The following is a 21,270-nucleotide window of genomic DNA, read 5'->3' on the forward strand; positions in this document are numbered from 1 at the left end:
ATATATATATATATATATATATATATGTATATATATATATATATATATATATATATATATATATATATATATATATATATATATATATATATATATATATATATATACACATATATATATATATATATATATGTGTATATGTATATGTGTGTGAAGTTGCGTGCCGACACCGTCAACACTGCACTAGCTCAGAGAGGCTATCGTTACGTTAGCTGCTGCTGGTCTTGCCGTGGGATTAACTGTACTAATAAAACTGTTGAAACACCGCGGCCACGCTCCTGTGAAAGCTCCCCGAACCGTCATTTATCAGTCTGGTTGTTACCCCTCTCAGTGGCAGCTCCTCCACTCATATCATAACGGAGCTAACCGCTAACCGGAGCTAACCGCTAACCGGAGCTAACCGCTAATCATAGCTAGCTCGTTGCCAACCGAGCCTTCAGTTCTGCGTGCCTATATCCATTAACTGCATGTATGGACTCGAGCCCGAACAAAACCCTTCATTTTATTAAAATGGCTGTAAAAGTTTTAAACTTCAACTCAGAATTGTTTGAATGACAGAGATCAGCTCAACGTACGGTGTAGCGTTAGCGTGCTAAGTTGATGCTTTCTCTGCGTAGTGCAGACTGATTTGCTCTCGCGAGTCATCAAATCGAGACCAAATTGCAGCCTTTGCGATTAGGAAATCGCGTTTTAACATATCGCGATATTATCGCAAATGCAATTAATCGTTCAGCCCTATTAGACAGGCTTCTTCACTGTCTCATTTTAAATCTCTTCTTAAAACCCAAAAAAGGCCCAGAAAAGCCTTTCCCAGCTGAGGTTGACATTTTTGTGCAATATTTGTTTTTTTACTGTGATACGGTTTCATGTTTTAAATGATTTATACTTTGTTCTGTACAGCACCTTGTGCAACGTTGGTTGCTTTATGAATACATTTTGATTGATTTCATGGTACTTTTATTTCCTAATGCCACATTTATTGATTTCCTTCAGGGGGCGTGGCTATGTCTCCCATTCACAACAGACCCATGCTCTGTACCCATCCCACAGTCACCTATTCTGGGGTAACTAGACCACCAACAAGCCCCGCGAGCTGCCGATCGTGGTGCTCCGTCAATCAATAAATGTGCCATTAGGAAATAAAAGTCCACGGAAATAAATAAACATGGATTTATGAAATGAAAGTCTCTTGAAATAAATAAACGTGGACTTATGAAATAAAAGTACCATGAAATAATTAAAAGTAAAACCTTTTAATATATTTATTTAACTAATTGATTCATTTTATATGAATATTTACATTTATTTAATTCATGTATTTATTGCCTCCTTTATGTATTTCAAAGGCGTATTTATTTGTTTATTTATGTTTATGTATTTATTAATTAATTTATTTATTTAGTATTGAATAAAAGAGCATTCCATACTGCAGGGAGTTCTATGATCATCATGTTTTAATTTTTTTAAACAGGATTTGGAGTTAGGAACTATCACAGATAGAGAAAATATTTTTGCGTGGCCTCGAGTTATTGTGTTGGTATGGAAAATGCAGTATTTTCAGAGGACTTGTTAATGCTTACTGCGCATTCATCAAGTTGCTGCCACTTAACTGGTGTTTTCTGGTGTTTCACAAAGTAGCCCGTGTAATGAGAACGTTCCCTGTCTGTGCAATCAAGGCAATTCTTAAAGTGTTTAGTCATCAATTATTTTAGTAGTAGTAGTAGTAGTAGTAGTAGACGATTTTCCGCTCTTTGCTCGGCAGGACACGCAGCGTCTCAGCTGAGAACAGGACTGTGAGAACTGTGTCTCGTCACTCCCATTGGTTTGAAGCCGGAGCTATAGTGGTTGTAAAATGTTCATGCATAGTGAATCGTAACTTGTTCATCAAAAGTGTTTTTATTAGAATCAAAAATGAATGCAATCAAGTAGCGGCTAGACTGAAGAAATCTGATATCATGTCTGCTTTTGTTACTTTGGCCTAAGCTTATGTTGTAATCGCATGTTATGAGTGAAACCAGTGGTTGTACCTCATTAACAGAAGCTTCTCAAAGCTCTTGTCAGAAAGTCTATTTCTTCTAGCCCTGAGCACCAAACCTCCCAGACTGAAAAGCCGCTCCACAGGAGAACTTGATGGGGTTGGAGTGTTATACTTCAAGAAAATGTTCTTTATGTTTTGAAAACTGATGCAAAGTAGGTCTCCTCTGGCTCTGCCTCAAAAGTGGAAAAAAATGCATCTCACCTTGGCTGGCAGATGTGGTGGGCACACTGGCAGGGCTCTGTGCTGCACGAGCAGTTGTGCGGTGACACTCTGCTGTCAGAAGCTCTTTAACTCGCTGCATCTCTCAGCCAGCGGAGTTAGAATTTTGGACAACTGACTGCTGCGAGAAGGGCATCTTTGTCGTCCAGCACACCGGCAAAACAAGTCTGGATAGCCTGAAAAATATAATTGCTACGTTTATGCCTACAAGGCTTACTATTTATTATTTAATTGAATTGCATGCAAACCATGCCTAATGTGGGATCAATATTATGGATTTAATTTTGTTTTAGGTTACTTACTGACATTTGTATTTGTTTTAATCTTCTTTTGCAATGATAATGAATATTCTGTTCCATGTTCATGAATAGTGTGATGTAGAGGTCGACCGATTAATCGGCCGATTTTTGGCATTTTTTTACATAATCGGCATTGGCCAATATCCCAGTATATCAAGCCAATTAATAGGCAGGCGCATCTGCGGGCAGCCTAGTGTTAAAAACATGAATAGGCGACATTTTTTACAGCGCACTCAGACCACCTGCCTCCAGCCCCTCCCCTCGTGAATTCTTGCGCTGTGTGTCTCGCACAGTCACTTCAGGCTCCAACTCTACCGTTAGTAGTAGCCAGCATATTGCTGGTGTTCTTGCCTTGGGATTAACTGTACTAATAAAACCGTACAAAACACCGCGGCCACACCGCCGTGGAAGCTCCCCGAATGTAATTTATCAAAGCCTGGTTGTTACCCCTGTGCGTGGCAGTCTCATCCACTCCTATAACGGAGCTAACTGGAGCTAACCGCTAACGGAGCTAACCGCTAACGGAGCTAACCGCTAACGGAGCTAATCGTTGCTAACGGAGCCTTCAGTTCTCCGTGCCTGTATCCATTAACTGCATCTATGGACTCGAGCATGAATAAAACCCTTAATTTTATTAAATTGGCTGGACGAGTTTTACAACTCAGAGTTTTGATCCTAATGAGTGCAACAGGACATGTAACAGTAGGATCCCCAAAACACAGATACAACACTTCAACAAATGAACAATGATCTAACAAACAAGGTGAACAAGAATTGACTTTAGATAACCCTAGTCTGATTTGATTCAACAGGAGTTAGGAGGAAATAGTGTTGAGATTAATAATAACATGTCACTTTCTGTGAAGATCTGCAGATTTGTATTCTCAGAAGTTTAATAAATGCTGCAAAGTGCACTAAACCTAATTTTTTCATTTACAAGTTTATTTGACAAAGTTTATTTTCTTCTTACCTGTTTCGTTTATGTAATATATTTTTCATATATTATTTATACAATATACAGTATGTTTTTAAATTATACATTTTTAATTGAAGTATATCTTATTGAAGTGTAGATTGGTGAAGTGTTCAATAAATGTTTTTGTTGAGAAATTCTGTGTATATTAGTGTTACATTTTATCTTTCAAATAGAGGTTTAAAAACAAGCACATATCGGCCAAATATCGGGCAAAAACAATCGGCAGCATTTATCGGCCATCGGCTGACCTTGATTTCTAAAGATCGGCATTGGCATCGGCCAGAGAAAACCCATATCCAGGCGCGGATTAATGCACAGGCTACATAGGCTGCAGCCTAGGGGCCTCACGTGTGTAGGGGCCCCGGATTGGCCAGACAATTTATTATTATTATTATACTTATTTTTTTTTTTTCGGCCCATAAAAAAGTGTTAGGCCTGGATCGGCGGCCCATTGTTTTTTTCAATTGACTCTGGGCTGGCCAAAAAACACTTTAGTCAAAAATATCACATACACCCCCTACTTTCACATTGAAATGGACTAGTCCATAACGGTGCGCGGCGCAAAAGATAAACACACAGTGACAGGAGAACTCAAACAGAGACGAAGCAAGACGAGTCTAAACGCGAAAAGTTACCCGAGTGGCTCAAATAAAAGAAAAAAGATGCCGATAAGTATTTGGCAACGCTGGCAAGAATGACAAACTTTCTTTATGACTACTGTTGGGGATACAGACATGATGAACAACAGTCCAAAGCGATGAACATGCCGCTACAGCAGCAGCTGTGAAGTGGCGCTAGGTGAGGATAACGTTAACCAAGACAATGAAGAGGACAGCATATCTTTAAACAGCACCCTCTTTGGGATTTCTGCCTGCATGCAGTTTCGTGTGTGCATCTGCCAGGCTAGAAGAGTGATAGAGATCATGGAGAAGAAACGCAAAGGAGGTGCAGAGAAGCTGCGTGAGAAAAAGAAACGCCATGTTTTCGCCAATAGCAGGACCTCCATCAGCTCCCGTGGCGGACAATAGCGGTGCTGGTGTCGGCTACAGTGACATGCACAGTGAGGAGGAGACTCAGGAGGAGAGGGACAGAGATGAGGGAGTGAGGCTACAACCTGCCGTTAACATAACTCCCCTTAAAACACTTAACCCCTTGATACAACTGAGCCAAAAAAAGTAGTGGACAAACTGTTGATGATAACACTACAACAATAAAAGAAATAGGCATGCTATACTGTATAATTGCATTAGTTTGGCTACGTTCGCGGGTATCTGAGTGTTGACTGATCATTTTCTCACCGTTTTATTATTAATAGGCTATATTAGCCTGCCTTTCATTCAACAAAGTAGCCTACATCTTAATAATAAGCAAAACACCACCTTAAGGTTCATCAAACTTTAAACTTGTGCTTGTGCATTTGTGTCCTTAAAGTAGCCTAGATAAACGTTGCACATCATGCAAACTTTCTTAATGAGAATTGTAGCTTTTCTATCTGCATTGGCAGACAAAAACTCATGATAGACCTCTTCAAATTAAAGCACAGGGCCTCTTCAGTCATGAAATGATGGTGGTGTGGTCTGGGCCAAAATGCCAGGGCCAATTTTTGGTCCCAGTCCATCCCTGCTGCTACCTATAGCTCGGATCCTGCATGTGAATTCTAAAAAGAATTCTAAAGGCGTGATGATTATGCAACAATATGTAGCCTACATGTTGTGCTGCTGTTTCATTATTGTTGTTAATAACATTGTTATGTGCTGCTGCTGCTGTTTTTATTATTTTTATTTGATTCACAGTTTAGTGTATTGCACAGTGGTTTGTGTCTCAGTAATGATCAGTGGTGGAATGTAACTAAGTCTGCTAAATGTACTCTAGTACTGTACTTGAGTCCAAATGTTGAAGTACTTTACTAGAGTATTTTCATGCCACTTTCTACTTCTACTCCGCTACATTTCAGAGATAAATCTAATCCACTACATTTATCTGTTACAGCTTTAGTTACTAGTTACTTTAGTTACTAGGTACTTTACACATTAAGATTACTGCACACAGAACACATGATGTTTGATTCTAAAGTAAACTATCAGACAATATAACGGCTACAAGTCAGCTGAGATGATGAGACCATTGAACACTAGTTGATTGACAATAAATTTGTTTGGCTTGTTTAAAAAAATGAGGATTTTTCGACATTCAGTACTTTCACTTTTAATATTTCAAGTACATTTTCCTGATGATACTTACATACTTTTACTTAAGTAACATTTTCAATGCAGGGCAGTATGGTATTAGTACTTTTACTTAAGTAAAAAGATCTGAATACTTCTTCCACCACTGGTAATGATGTTGTGATTTTGCCTGAGTAAAGCTGGGTATTCTGCACTGCTGCAGATGCTGTAGCCTACCTGTTGGTTTAGAAAGCTAAAAGTGATTACCAGCTTGCTGTTGAACTGTGAATCCAGGGAATTCTGCTGCTTTGCTGTTTAGTTACATTTCCATTGTAAATGTTTTGGTGCTGTGGTGGCAGAGGATAATATCTGTTACTCTTTCCACTTACATCTCTGTTAATGTTAGTTTTATGATGTAGTTTTCTTATTTTACCTATGTGGTGGTTGTGTGTGTGTGTGTGTGTGTGTGTGTGTGTGTGTGTGTGTGTGTGTGTGTGTGTGTGTGTGTGTCTAAATACACATTTTTCCAGTAAGGTGCAATGATTAGGGGGGGGGGGGCTCACATAAAGAGCAGCCTAGGGGCCCCTGACCACCTTAATCCGCCCCTGCCCATATCGGTTGACCTCTAGTGTGATGCAAGAAATGTTAACTACCGGTAGCTTAAACGATGGAACATACCTGCACTGTGGGATCTGGAAGGCCTGCAGTCATCCTGGAGAGGGCGTCTTTCACTCCCAGCTTGGCGTACAGAGTATTCAGCATTTCTGCTGGATTTCTGGATTAGACGGGGACCCGAGGAGATGCTACTTTCATATCTTGCTAGCTTTTCAACAATACCAACCCTGCCTTTTAAAATGTAAAAATTCAAGTTTGGGCCGGAAAGTGGGAAATTTCACCACGCAAATTGATGTCTTTTTTTTTTTTTTTTAAACCACCACTCGGATGCTGGGAGAAATTTTGTAATTCTACACACAGTGGTTTTAATCAAAACAAAACAATTATATTATAATTATATTCTATTATAACCAAAGATCTCAAGTTTACTCATTATGTGCTTCCATGCCAGTTATGATTTACTGACCTACAGTAAAAGTGTTTTCCAACTAGCACTTCTTTATTTCTCGTTCTGTTGCAAACCTTTTCTTCCAGTCCAGACATCTTACGTAAGTGGTAGAATCAGGCAAAGTGAGGATAGATGGCCCTGACAGACGTGACTTCATACTCCCAGAGCAGTTGAGTTGAAGCGTGTTACACAGTGAGCTCCACTGACATCACACTGGAGCTCCACTGCAAGGCCTTAAAGCCTAGTGTGCATCCTGGGTTCAGTCAGGATGTCAGTCGGGAAAATATTTTGTGTAATGGGCAAGAAGTTTCCTGTTAATGTTAGTTAACGCTAAGAGGTGCAGCACTCTATCAGTTCTGTCATATGACTGTGTGTTAGTTCATCATGACATCACATTTCACTACGTAACCATCATGCATGCTCCTCAGCTCCTTATTAGTGAGATTCAAATCCTATAATCCCAACTTTTCTCTCGCAAAATTAAATATGAAATAGTAATACAAATTTCTTAAGATATTCAATATGTACAAGTAGAAAAAGATGTGCCTGCTGGCAACCGATTGTTGAACAGAGAGTGCCATATAGTGGGGTCAGAAAATAAAGGAAATGGTTCGTGACGCTCCATGAAGCTTCATTTGGCCATCACTACCTTTTTCTTTAAATTTCGTCTTTAATCCCCCCCCCCCACGCCCCCCTCTTTACTGATGGGGCGAGACTACGTCTCCTCTGCAGCTTGTTCAAGCCCCAATGAGTCAAGGGCAATGCCAATAAAGAGGTCGCAAGTGTTGTTACACTTTAGATAGTAAGATACTTGCTACAGTAGCATTTCTAGTAGTGATGAAATGGCGAAAAACATTTGAAAAACCGAGAAGGTTTGAGAAGTTTGAGCCACCCATGGGTACTTCAACAGAATATGAATGTCGTGAACTTGAGACTGGAGATCTTCCCTCTTTTGTCAATTTCTATTGCCGGAGCTGTGTCATCGTTTAGAGGCGTCGGTGTCGCCAGGGGCGTAGCACCAGACCCTGGGCCGTTCTGATGGGCCCCCATGTTCCTCAACACCCCCCCTCCCCCTCCCAGCCCCCCAAAAGGCCTAGCTGTTTATAGGGTAATAACAATTAACTGTAATGCTTAGAGTAGCCTGATAACACACATTTCAAACCTCCTTTGTCAACATTCTCTAGCCTACTTTACTGTGGTTACTACTACATTTGGTTTGTTTTCTCTGTACCTTTACTTGCCAGCCTGTGTACTATGGTGTTTCTCTGATCAGCTGTTAATTTATCTGGCCATAGTCCTGGATCCTCTGGCAAAAACTGGTCTGCACTGCTCTGCCTACTTTCCAGTTCCTCACCTCTCATTTCCACATTGTGCTCAGAGCTCCCTGCTGTCTTCGCTCCCATCATCCTCAATCACATCTTCTCTATCATCTTTCTCTATGAAGGATACATCTGATATTAACCTCTTCTCCTAATTGTAACCTAATATATAGATGTTAGTGTTACTTAACACCTTTCAGTCAAAATTGCTAAACATGGTTTGCTTTAATTTTGATATAAGCTTCCCTTGTTTCAAATCCAAAAAGGAGGCTGAGGGGTCTGTTGCTCCCTGCTGTGACAGTTTCTGAAACTGAAAGCCATGTGTTCCACAATGTTAACATCTGTTTCTACTGAATCTGACATAACTATAATGTTGACATGATATGTATCTACCGATGAGCTACCAAGCTACCTATGACACTGATTAGCCTATTATTGCTAATTATAGACATTATAGCCTATTAATTTAAAATTAAACATGTTTTAAATTAGGCTATTACAATGATATGTTATATGCAAACAACATTGCTAGTGTAGTTTATTTATTTAGCCTTTACCTCAGATTACAAGTATAACCAAATTATCATTTGAAAGTGCATGTTCTGCTCTTTATATGGGTTGTCTCAGTCCGTTTTTAGTACAGTCATGGAGATATTCAAGCAGTTTAGCACCATGGATTTCGTTTTTTAGTTTGTGCTCACCTTTCTTTGAAAAGAAGTCAGTTACCAATTGTTTCCCCTCATTCTGTTTTCTCTCCTTCTCCTGTCTTTCTTTTTGGTAGCCTGATTTGGCTTTCTTTGAGAAAGACATTTCTACAGCAGAAGTTTGCGCTCCACCAGACGCTCTCAACTGAACTAGCTAACATAAACAAAATGCGTGCAGATGGACTAAACCATTTGGCGCATTAGCAAGGGGTGGGTGAGACCTTAGATAGTCTTTTTTTGTATATAAAATTTATTCAGCCAATACACTAACTTTACATTTTCATCAGACATGCATTATGAAATTTAATTAGGAAATTAAAATATCCAGGTGAAATAAAATATATTACAGACTTTTCAAGGGCCCTCTCTCCCCTTGGGCCCTGGTAATCAGTATCGGTTTTACCCCCAGTCCGACGCCCCTGGGTGTCGCACATAATCAGCAGAGAAAAGCCTTTAGCCTGTCAGTGGCAAAAATGAGCACTTTTAGTAGACGTACATCGACGGTTGATAACTGCCCCATAGGGTTACATTGCAGCCCATTTCACGGCTGCTGGCTGCAGTGCTCTTGCTCATACTGGACCAATTTCAAAAAAGGTTGTTCCCATTAGTCACTTGGACACAAAAACATTTGAAAATTGGGTCCAGGTTGAAAAATACAGACATTTCCCTTTAAACTGTCAATGTACATTTATTACATACAACCAAGACTTTAAAGGCTATGACTAATTTTCAACTCAGGCCTACAGAACTATACATACAATTTAAAAAGAAAACAAAATGTATGTAAGATCTGGGCTGAAAAACCCTAACTTATTTATTTTGGCTGTTTTAGAGTTAAAAATTGTTATGTATTGTTGTGTAACTCATATCAGAATATGTGAAGTTGTGTATTTTGCTTTTCTTACTTTAAATAAACACATTTTGGATATAGCTAGGTAGCTATATAGGAAGATTAAGGCATATTTAATCCCATTTGAAGAATGAATAACACAGTCAGAGGACACCCAGGTGAAATGAAAAAACAAACCGTAGGAAAGAAGCACCAGAATGAGGTTTGCCCTACAGTATGTCACAACTGTCCCATCTCCATAGGGTTCAAGTAAACAGTCACTTGTTTCAAGCTGAAGGACAGCCGTGGCGTAATCATTTGGGTTTTCCAGGTGCATTTGGTAACGCAGCACATTATGTTGACCACCACCACTGGTAAAAATAATTGGGTTACCTAAAAATGGAGAGTAAATTTGGCCCCCTGGCCTCACCTTTAACTGAGTGCCAGCTGACATGCAGCGTATGAAAGGGGCCACATCACAGACACTCAGCACTGGCTTTGATATTCCCCAGGAAAGATCTGGTTTTCTATGGTTTGCTTTGACTTGGAAGTTTCTTTTATAAGAGGGTGGGCATGTTGCAGAGTCTTTTGTATTTGTGTTTGCCATTTCAGCTTGGCACTGCAATGAACTTAACAAAAAGTCCACCTTATTTAGCTTAATCTTATATTGAATTATAATAGTTTTAGAGTTTGAAGCATAAAGTGGGTGTAATAAATGTATTTGTGCACAAATGAGATTAGGATTCCACTATATCTTACAACATAGATACATATACACACCTTTTTATCTGCACATATAAACCAAACCAAAATCAATCATTCCAGGATGTATTCTTTGATGTAATGAGACCTCTTGTTCTTCTGATTTACAGTCAGGCGGTAATATGAGAGCAGATAGGACCCTGTCAGCGCCAACACAGTGTTTACCCACACAGTTTTTTCAGGGTCCTGCGGTCCATACTGTTATCTTCCAAGGGTTATTTTGACTTTCAGTAGTCACTTAGAAACACTAGAAAGCGTTAGAATGGTCATATATTTTACCTATAGGTTGCTGTTTGCATACTTTGCTTTGCCTGGAATCTTACTTGGGGATTTGGCTTTCCGATGCCCAAGTTGTACGGCGGAGAGCCTAGCTGCGTGTCCCGAAGTCACAGCAACATGCACAGAAATAGTGAGGGAGCCGGGCTGCGGCTGCTGTCCACTGTGTGCTCGGTTGGAGGGGGAGCTCTGCGGGGTCTATACGCCGAGGTGCTCCAGTGGCCTGATGTGCTATCCGAGCACAGAGTTTGAATTACCTTTGCAACAGCTCATTCAGGGTTTGGGACGATGTGGACAAAAAGTGGATTTGGAAGTCACAACAAGTCTGGTCCACCAGGCTACAAATGGTAAGTTTTTTCAAGAAAAAGTGTTGAAAGGGGAAAATTAAAAGCTGGACTTTTTAAAAACCTTTTACGTCAAAAGGACAATGTGTAATGCAAAAGGGGTCACTCAGTGAAGAACCCACAGAGAATTTTGACTCTACAGATCTTGTTAGCTCTACTGAGCATTTTAGCCTCTTTCATCTTATTGTTTTAATTGTACAGCTGACAATAGGCCTGCACGATTCGGGGGAAAATATGAATCATGTTTTTTTTAGCTTAGAATTGATATCACGATTCTTTGCCACAATTTGTTTTTTCTCACAAAGTGTAATGTTTATTGCACACCTGAACCATGACAAAACAAAACATATTGGCAGTACCAAACATAGATTTTCTTTTGGCACCTATAGCACATTGTGCATCACCGCAAGCCTGTAAACATAGGCTTCAATGAATAAAGAAAATAAAGTAGATACTGGCCATTTAAGTACAGTAGGCTATCAAAAATAGTGACATAACACATTGAACTAAATATGGCCCGGATTAGAGCTGGGCGATTTGTTTCCCTAAAAAAATCTGCGATTTATTTTCTAAAATACTCGATTTTCGATTTGATTTCCCCCCCCTTCCATTTAAAACAATAACTGCAAACTGTAAATATATTTCAAAAACATATATTTATTGTATTTAATTAAAGTGCATCAACATAAACAAAATTGCAAAGGCAAACCCTTTCTCTAAGTGAAAAGTCACTGTGCAGTGTGCAACAAAGATTGTTAAACATCCAAATTATTTATACTGTATTTGGATTAAAAAAAATCAAAAAAATCGATTTTTTGAAAATATGAATCAATTTGACCTACCAACTCGATTTTTAAATCAAATCGATTTTTTTCCCAGCCCTAGCCCTGATACAGGCTCTATCGGAACTCCTTGAACAGGTCTTTACATAATTAAAACATGTCAATCAACATGCTGCAGCTTCAGTATCTAGAGAAAGGAGTTTGTCAATTGCCAATTTAAGTACAGTATCAAAAACAGAATGATTTGTTAGCACACTCTTTAACTGCTTGCCTTTTTATAGAATTAACCTTCAACTGACCATTCAAGTAGGTTACTAAAAATAGAAGTTTAACGCACTGCGCTGAATATGGCCCTGAACATGGCAATGGGCTAATTGAAACGTCTTTCGGACCTCTTGCCTTGTACGGCTTCATCATATTGCACTTTGTGGTGATGTTTGAGGTGCTGGTAAAGATTTGTGGTGTTACCTTGCGGTGCTGCAACGAGGGCAAAGCATGCCTCGCAAATCACATCAGACTGACGCTCGTCTTGCTTGAATCCAAAATACTTCTACACCACCGAATGCGGGCCTTTTTAAGTTCATTTTGAGACGGAGTGGTTGGTTGATTCTCGTCACTAGTACCTGGGTTTTCATCAATATCCATTTGGTTTATTTCCGAACTACCGCGCTAGCTCGACGAGTGAAACGCGTGACTAAAAGGCGCTTTGTCATTGGCTGAGGATGAAGCCCTGAACAGACGAGTGAAACACGCGACTAAAAGGCACTTTGTCATTGGCTGAGGGTGAAGCCCTGAACTTTGTGAGAGCTGTCCTAATAAAGGCTGAAAATGTCCCAAAAAAAGGGAAAAGGAAACGGCAGACTGACCGAGCAAGGAGTCAGACACAAGTAAACAGAAGAGCTGCCAAATATGTATTCCAAAGCTTTAGGTGGAGCTCTATAGAGAAACCTGCATGCAAAAAGCAAGAAAACGGCGAAGAAATGGCCAAAACTGCATAGCGCCCCTTTAACAGAAAACTACAAACAATAAACTAAGCCTTTTAAGATGTAGCACAAAGATAAAAATCTGATACACAAAAATAGGTAATGACTATCAGGTTCTGTAAGACCAAAAACAAGTTTACTGATTTATTGTGCTGTCTTGACTGGATGAGAGACATTGTTACTGCTTTGAATAAGCTTGTAAGGTGTTTCAATCCTTTGAAAGGATGAACACCAAAAGGCTACTCAACAAAATTAATTCTGTTGCTTTCTTACGGACATTCTCAGAAATTTAGCCCTTGTTTCTGGTAAATGTTACTTTACTAGGGCCATTAATGTATGCATCACGTTACAGTGTTAGTCAATAACTTTAGGCTTAAAGTGATTGAGTACTACTGTATACGTGTAAAGTCTTTAATAACCTTTTTTGTAGATTATAAGAGTGGTCCACTGCCAGCTTACATACTGTAATTTAATACAAAGCCTTCCAGTATTAATCAGGGAGTGTTTCATATCACGACTGAACTCCTGCCAAGCAGCCGGACCTGACACTGTCTCTCCCTCCACAATAAAGCACTGCGCTGATCAGCTGTCTGCGGTGTTCACAGACATCTTTAACACCTCACTGGAGACATGCCACATGCAAGCCTGCTTCAAGACCTTCACCATTCTCCCTGTCCCCCCCAAAAACAAGGATCACAGGACTGAATGAATACAGACCTGTCGCCCTGACCTCTGTGGTTATGAAGTCTTTTGAGCGTCTTGTTCTGGCTCACCTCAAAACCCTCACCAACCCACTCTTGGACCACCTGCAGTTTGCCTACAGAGCCCACAGGTTGGTAGATGATACAGGCAACTTTCCATCCTCCGGGACTCCTCAGGATTCTATGCCAGGATCCTGTTTGTGGTTTTCAGCTCTGACTTTAACACCATCCTCCCGACTCTGCTACAGGACAAGCTGACCCAGCTGCATTTGTCTGAAACATGTCTCAGACTCACAGTCCATCAGCACTTGTTCTACTTAAGCTCCGGAAGTTCGCAGACGACACCACCCTTATTGGACTCATCTCTGGTGGGGATGAGTCCGCCTACAGGTTGACAATTTGGTGTCGTCAGAACAACATGGAGCGAAACGCTCTCTTGGTCGACAGTGGAGATGGTTGTGTAACCCACCCACCCCCATCACCCTGGGTGACTCCTCAGTCAACAAACAAAAAACGATTATATTTGGGTTAAGGCAATACCCCCATTTCTCAAACGCCATGTAAACCCCTTACCCTGGTTAAAATCGGAGTTCACATAACCCCGTTAACCGAGGTAGAGATTTTCTTCAGTAACCGGAGTATCCCTTCATGTATACACCTTAACCGGGCTATGATTGATTTAAGCGTCTGCGCATGCTTCACCTGCCCCTTCCCACTCTGCTGAAGAGGTTTTTGAACCGGAAGTAATCTGTCAGCGGTGCGAGTCGTTGTCGTTGCTATGACACCATACAACAAAACAGCGATGCCCGAATAAGCAGAAAATCGGCAGAAGGAGCCTGCAGTCCATCTGTTTTACTCCCCACCGAGGCAGCAGCGCACATCGGGAGATGTACAAACGTAAACAGATTGTACATCTCCGGGGCTGTCAACGCTGTGTCTCGGCAAAAAAAAACGCTGGCTAACGTTAATGTTAGCTAACAAAGTTAGCTTGCATGTTAGACTAACACAAATCCTGGACTATTATCCCTGACCATTGCGCATATTATATACTGTGAACTTTGGACATTCCAATCAATGTTTTGCACACCCTGCACAAAACCGTACAGCCCTACAACCCTAAAAGTTATATTGAAAATATTTGTTTGTTCTTTTTTACATGTTTTTAATGTAATATTTCTATTCTATATTTTTGTTCTTAACTGTTGCAGTACTTTGCTTTATTATTCATACCATTTTCATATGGTTATTGTATGCAACACACCAAGGCTAATTCCATGTAAGGGAAGCCTACTTTGGCAATCAATCTCATTTTGATTCTCTGACTCTAATGTACTGCATGTGTGCCAGCATCACCAAGACAGCTAGTTTTTACCTGTCGTCGTCATACCCGGACATAATGTTAAAACAGTTTAATGTCAGAAAAACCACATCTACATCAAAGTATTTGGTCACAATAACTCCGCAAAATAAATACCAGAAATTCAGCAGGGACGTAGAGCTTTGCTCTCCCACATGACAGTTATTGGGGACAAAGGGTCACTATTGATTCCTGAAAATGAATGTTGACATATGCAATGTGTTTGGCAGGCAGTGGCTGGCCCACATCTGTGAGCACAAACAAGCAGTATCCCTCCGATGAACCCATAACATGTCTGTAAGCCACATATCCTCAAAGCTCTCCTGTTCTTTATCTTATTTTGATAGGCTGTTGTTCACTTCAGGGAAGCAATTTAATACACATTTAAAAATTTTTAAAACTTACAAGCAAATTGAATTTGAGAAATTTAACCATCTGTAAATATAGAACAGGCACACCACAGACACGACACACCTCAGAATGGTGTTGGGAAAGTTTCAGATCTCCACAGTAACAGGTGCAATCAAATTCCTCAGTCAAGCTCTTTCTATTTATAATTGTATCATGGGTAAATTCTAGGGTTGCAGCTATTGATTATATTAGTAATTGAGTATTTTACCGATTATTACATCAATTAATCGGATAAGAAACACTTTTGGTTTATTGAAGAGCAATAATATACAATAGTTTGGTTTAATTTTCGGAAAAAGCAACATTTTTATTGCCTACATTGCTTACAATATCATCTCTCAAAAAACTAAACATTAAGTGCATTTAAGTTCCATATTACATTGTTCTTAAAACATTTTCTGAAATGCAACCTCAAACTAAGGCATACATTAAACATACATAAACATTACCTTAAAGTGGCCATATTATACTAATTTCAGATTCATAATTGAAATAATAATTATTAATTAATAATAATTTGAAATTTGAATTTCAAAAAACACCATATATTTATTGTACTGCACATTGCTACAGCTCCTCTTTTCACTCTGTATGTTCAGGTCTCTGTTTTTAGCTACAGAGTGAGACATCTCACTTCTGTTCCATCTTTGTTGCGAGTCACACATGCTCAGTAGCTAGGTAAGGATCTTGTCAGCTAGCTGTTTGTTTCTACAACTTCAGTCAGTACAAGGCAGGATTAGCCGGGAGACTTCTTCTAAACGAGGGGGCACTTCCAGCTTTACGTGGAATACCTGCAGAACAGGGACATGTGCGTAGTTCTTTTGTAGATTATGGTGAACTAGTGTGTGTTGTAGCAGTGTTTTGCCATTGAGAACAAGATGGTATGCTAGCTACGGTTAGCCAGCTCGTTTCGGCTAGTGACATAGAAAGCCGTACAGATTTTGAACAGCTCACCAGGAGACTGAAGGCAGGACACATTCAGAAACCGTATCTCACTCAAAACAGCATGGATGTTTTTTTTTTAATCAAAGTTTGTATGCGTGTGGAAGCACCAGACACACAAAATAACACCCCAAATCCCAGAAAAAGTAGTGGAAACACTGTGAGCGATACGTTTGTAACATTGATTAACGAAACTTTATGGCAAATCATTTTGCATCGAGGATTTTTAGTAATCAAATGATTTGAGTTACTCGAGGAATGGTTTCAGCCCTAGTAAATTCACTGGGATGTATTTGTATAAGATGTATAAGTTCTTGGGCTGAAACATGTTCAGGCAATTTTATTTTTTTTCTGCAGTTATTTTTAAGGTTTCGTGTAGAGAGGGTAGTAAAAACAAATCCAATTCCAGTCCCTGTAACTTTAGCTAAGTGTGATGTTCTTGTCAACGCTCTCTGCTGTAATTTAAAGGACATAAAGGAAAAGATGAAAATGAGCATCAGATCAGCCTGCGGTTTGCCCCTCAGTTCACTGTGTTATGCTTGGCTTCTCAAGCATGAGCTGGCTATCAGGTGTCAACATCTGTCTCCTTTTTCCCCATTTAAAATGCACATTTTGGGGTCGTTTCCTGCAGTTGGTTGAAATTATATTGTCCCTCCTAAATAACTGATAATTTGAAAGAGAACAGAGGCTTGCATTTGAAGGCATTCCGTTGTGGTTATTTGGTGTGACCCTGAGTTCAAATGTGTTATTCTCACCTGCCTGAAGTAAACAACATGGTGGCCAGAGTAAACCGTCCAGAGTTTAAATCAACCACTCCAGCTTTGTCTGGTGTGAGCAATTTTGACACTTAGCTCTTTAACACTGCTGATGTACTGCCTCTGCTCCTCCTACTCCTGCACACTTTGCGTCAACAGAACTTTTGCAAATTTCCACATTCCAGAGGTGCCAGAAAACGCTAACCGAGATGATTTTAAACCCATGTTTTGAATTATTTCACTCTGGAAAGCATGTAATATTGCAAATAGCAATATTATTCCATTAACAAAGTTAACACATATTGAAGAAAACAACATCCACAGCAGTGTATTTTTCATTTAATTCTATTTTAACTGTAAAAAAATAAATAAAAGAGAATAGGCAACATTATGCCAGGAAGACAAGTGGGAAAAACTATTTGACAATTACCATAGGCCTATGTTTACCCTATCTCAAGATCCAATCAATATCCAAAATATTAGCCTTTTAGATTTATAATCCCATAAAGAAGGATACTAATGGTTGTCTGGTTAACACAAGTTTTTAACAGTGACTGTCCTTCCTTTGCCGTACCTGAAGTTGCTGCATTTTGGCTGCTGTCTGGAGATTCCTTCATGCACAACTCGTATTCTTTCGGATGTTTCATACGCAAATGTTTTAACAGCGGTGGTGTTGTGTATTGTTTAGGGTCCTCGCCACCACGAGACAAATCGGCATTGCAAATTGAACGTGTAACTCGACTTGAATGGCCTTCTTTTGACTGAAAGTACTGCCAAACAACACTTTGTCTGTGCACGAGTTCCATTTTCACTTTCTCACTTCATTGAATGGTCCACCTACGTAAACACCTTCCCGTAATCAACGGTGGCATCATTACATTGACCAGCGTAGCGCAAGCCAAGTGTAGGGTTCGGTTCGGTGGAAAAAAATGTCTAATGTTCGGCAGAAACCCAACCCCGTCAAAAAGCCCAATATTCGGCTGAATCCTCTCTATGCACTGCTAAACAATTAGACCCCTAGCAAGCAAGCTGGCTTACTAGCCATCTGGCCAGCCTCTAAATTAGTAAAATGTAACAACTTAATGTTTTATTAACACGCTCTTGTCACATCGTAGGAAAGCACATTGCTATTTCCAGACGATTGACAATTTAGTTTGGCTAATTTCCTGTAACCAGTGTATTATGAAGGCATGTTGGGTGGGGGAAATTAGCAAGCTAACGTTGGCTAACTCCCGCTGTATGGATACTTCTTTGCCGAGAGAATGGCTGATAGCCCGGGAGAGGGACAGTCTGGTTAGCCATCTCCCGGTGTCCACTGTTGGTGTCCACTGTCTTCCCGGCAGGGAGTGAAGCAGAGGGATCGTAGGCTCTGTTCGGTTCTGCCGGTGCTCGAGCAAACACGGTTTGTTGTTGGTGTCATAACAAAATCTTTATCCGGTTGCCCTTGTTGAATGACGAATAGATTACTACCACCCCCTGCGGATATGGCGAGTTATTTCTTCTCACGCAGGCGCAGAAGGTACGTGGTACTTGTCTATCGGCTGTAGTCTCTGTTGTGTGTTCCAGTGCTAATTTATGACCAAGACAAGGGTGACGAGAGGGACGCCACAGTCGCCCATCTTCGCCACTAGTTCCTGGCCGTCGGCTTGGTGCGTCAGGGCCTATACTTAAAAAGCTGAAACCCAATACTTCTATTAGATGGCATTATATTAAAGTTGGACATCCACAGTCTAAAGCCGCTGTTGTACTTTATCCAAATGTGTCTCTCTCTGCACAAAGCCTACCTATACAGTGGGGGAAATAAGTATTTGACCCCTTGCTGATTTTGTAGGTTTGCCCACTTACAAAGAATGCAAAAATCTACAATTTTAATCATATGTACATTCTAACAGTGAAAGACAGAATCCCAAAGAAAATTCCAGAAAATCACATCATATGAATTTATTAAAATTGATAACCATCTGATGAGGAAAAACAAGTATTTGACCCCCTGGACAAACAGCATGTTAATATTTTGTAGAAAAGCCATTATTGGCCAGCACAGATGTCAAACGGTTTTTATAGTTGGTGACAAGGTTTGTGCACATTTCGGCAGGGATGTTGGCCCACTCCTCCCTGCAGACAGCCTCCAAATCATTCAGGTTCCGAGGTTGTCGCCTGGCAACTCGAATTTTAAGCTCCCTCCAAAGATTTTCAATCGATTCAGGTCTGGAGACTGGCTAGGCCACTCCAGAACCTTGATGTGCTTCTTCTTCAGCCACTCTTTTGTTGCTTTGGCGGTGTGCTTAGGGTCGTTGTCGTGCTGAAACACCCATCCTCGACCCATCTTCAGCTCTCTCACTGAGGGAAGGAGATGTCGGTCCAGAATTCCACGATACATGGCCCCGTCCATCCTCCCCTCAATACGATGGAGTTGTCCCGTCCCCTTGGCTGAAAAGCACCCCCAAAGCATGATGTTGCCACCACCATGCTTGAAGGTGGGGATGGTGTTCTTTGGGTTGTACTCTGTGTTCTTTGCCCTCCAAACACGACGAGTTGAGTTTGGTCTCATCTGACCACATCACCTTCGTCCAGGCCTCTTCTGAGTCGTCCAGGTGGTGAATGGCGAACTTCATGCGGGCCTGTACATGTTTCTTCTTGAGCAGGGGGACCTTGCGTGCGCTGCAGGATTTCAATCCATGACGGCGTAGTGTGTTACCAACCGTTTCTTTTGTAACTGTGGTCCCAGCTGCCCTCAGTTGATTCATCAGTTCCCCCCTTGTGGTTTTGGGATGATTCCTCACCGTTAGCATGATCAGGGACACCCAACGAGGCAAGATCTTGTGTGGAGGCCCAGACCGAGGGAGGTTGGCGGTGGCGTGGTGCTTCTTCCATTTCCTGATAACTGCACCGACAGTTGATCTTTTCTCTCCAAGTTGCTTTCCGATTCTCTTGTAGCCCATCCCAGCCTTGTGCAGATCAACAATCTTGTCCCTGATGTCCGTAGAAAGCTCTTTGGTCTTGCCCATGGTGGTGATGTTGGATGCTGGTTGTTTGGGTGTTGACAGGTGTCTTTTATACAGGTAACGAGGTGAGGCAGGTGTATTTGATGTAGATAATTGGTTCGGATTGGGGCTGTGTCTTAAAGAAAGACTAACTGGCTTGTAGGAGCCAGAATACTTGCTGTTTGTCCAGGGGGTCAAATACTTGTTTTTCCTCATCAGATGGTTATCAATTTTAATAAATTCATATGATGTGATTTTCTGGAATTTTCTTTGGGATTCTGTCTTTCACTGTTAGAATGTACATATGATTAAAATTGTAGATTTTTGCATTCTTTGTAAGTGGGCAAACCTGCAAAATCAGCAAGGGGTCAAATACTTATTTCCCCCACTGTATATCCAAAGTATATCTAGGAATTCAATACATATTGGAATAATCAGAATTTTACAATTTAGATCTAATGCCTATATTCAATACTGAAGCAGGAATTATAATAATAATGATCTTTATTTAGCAGGTGCACAGACCTGCAATTAATAATTAATTTCATAACTTAAAGCCTAACTTATTTTAACAATACAGATATTGAAAGAGGCAAGACTTTTCCAAACATTGTCATTGCACATAATCTGGGGTTCTGGAGAACCGTCCAATATTGTCCTTGCCTTGTGATAGAGATACTACAATGGCCTTTTCCTCAAGTCTAACTCACCACTATCAGATAAAAGAGCATGTGTGTATTCTTTGCTAACTAAACTACACAGACCACCAATCCACGACTGACAACCCCCTTTCTCCAGCCAATAGAAAACCACTGGCCTGTACAATCCTTTTTTTGCACATTCCTTGCACATCTCTCCGTCTGCTTCTGTCCCCTTTCTTTTCTTGTGTTGTCGGTAGAGTTTAGATTCTCTGCCCGAGCCCGAACTTGACCCGATCCACGGGCCGGGTCGGGCCGATATTTCCCGCCGCTATCCTCGGGCCGGGCCGGGCTGGGCCCTTGATCAAGCATTTGTGTTTTTTTTAATCATTACTTTATTAACCTAATTGGGTGGGGAGAAAGCTACGCCTCTCCAGCTTCTCCCATAGCTCTGGGTATATGTTCTGCACTGACTTGATTATGAGGTAAACTGTGCTAAATAGTGTCTCCTCCATCTGTAGCACTGTATTCGATAATTGCGCAACTAGGCCAGATTGTTTCAGATATCTCACGAGTCCTTTAGCAGCAGATATGGTCTCTCATATATCCGGTGCGTTGTCGACCAGTGCGTCGGCATGCAGACCGTGGCAAAGGACGGTATTAATTAGGTGATCGAAACAAGAAAGTCTCCTAAATGGTTCCAGGGCTTTGATTATGTTGCTA

The 21,270-nt window shown here is 40.7% G+C and overlaps 1 protein-coding gene across 1 annotated transcript in view; it reads left to right on the plus strand.

Annotated features, from left to right (window-relative positions):
- Nucleotides 1-10,636: 10,636 nt before the first annotated feature.
- The window catches only part of igfbp2b (insulin-like growth factor binding protein 2b), a 38,449-nt gene continuing 27,815 nt past the window's right edge, over nt 10,637-21,270 (plus strand). Inside the window, exons 1-2 of the mRNA XM_028591109.1 lie at nt 10,637-10,997; nt 19,520-19,522. Coding sequence (XP_028446910.1) covers nt 10,637-10,997; nt 19,520-19,522 — 364 coding nt within the window. The remainder of the gene's footprint in view (nt 10,998-19,519; nt 19,523-21,270) is intronic.

Source organism: Perca flavescens, chromosome 11 (assembly GCF_004354835.1).
Source record: "Perca flavescens isolate YP-PL-M2 chromosome 11, PFLA_1.0, whole genome shotgun sequence".
NCBI lineage: Eukaryota > Metazoa > Chordata > Actinopteri > Perciformes > Percidae > Perca > Perca flavescens.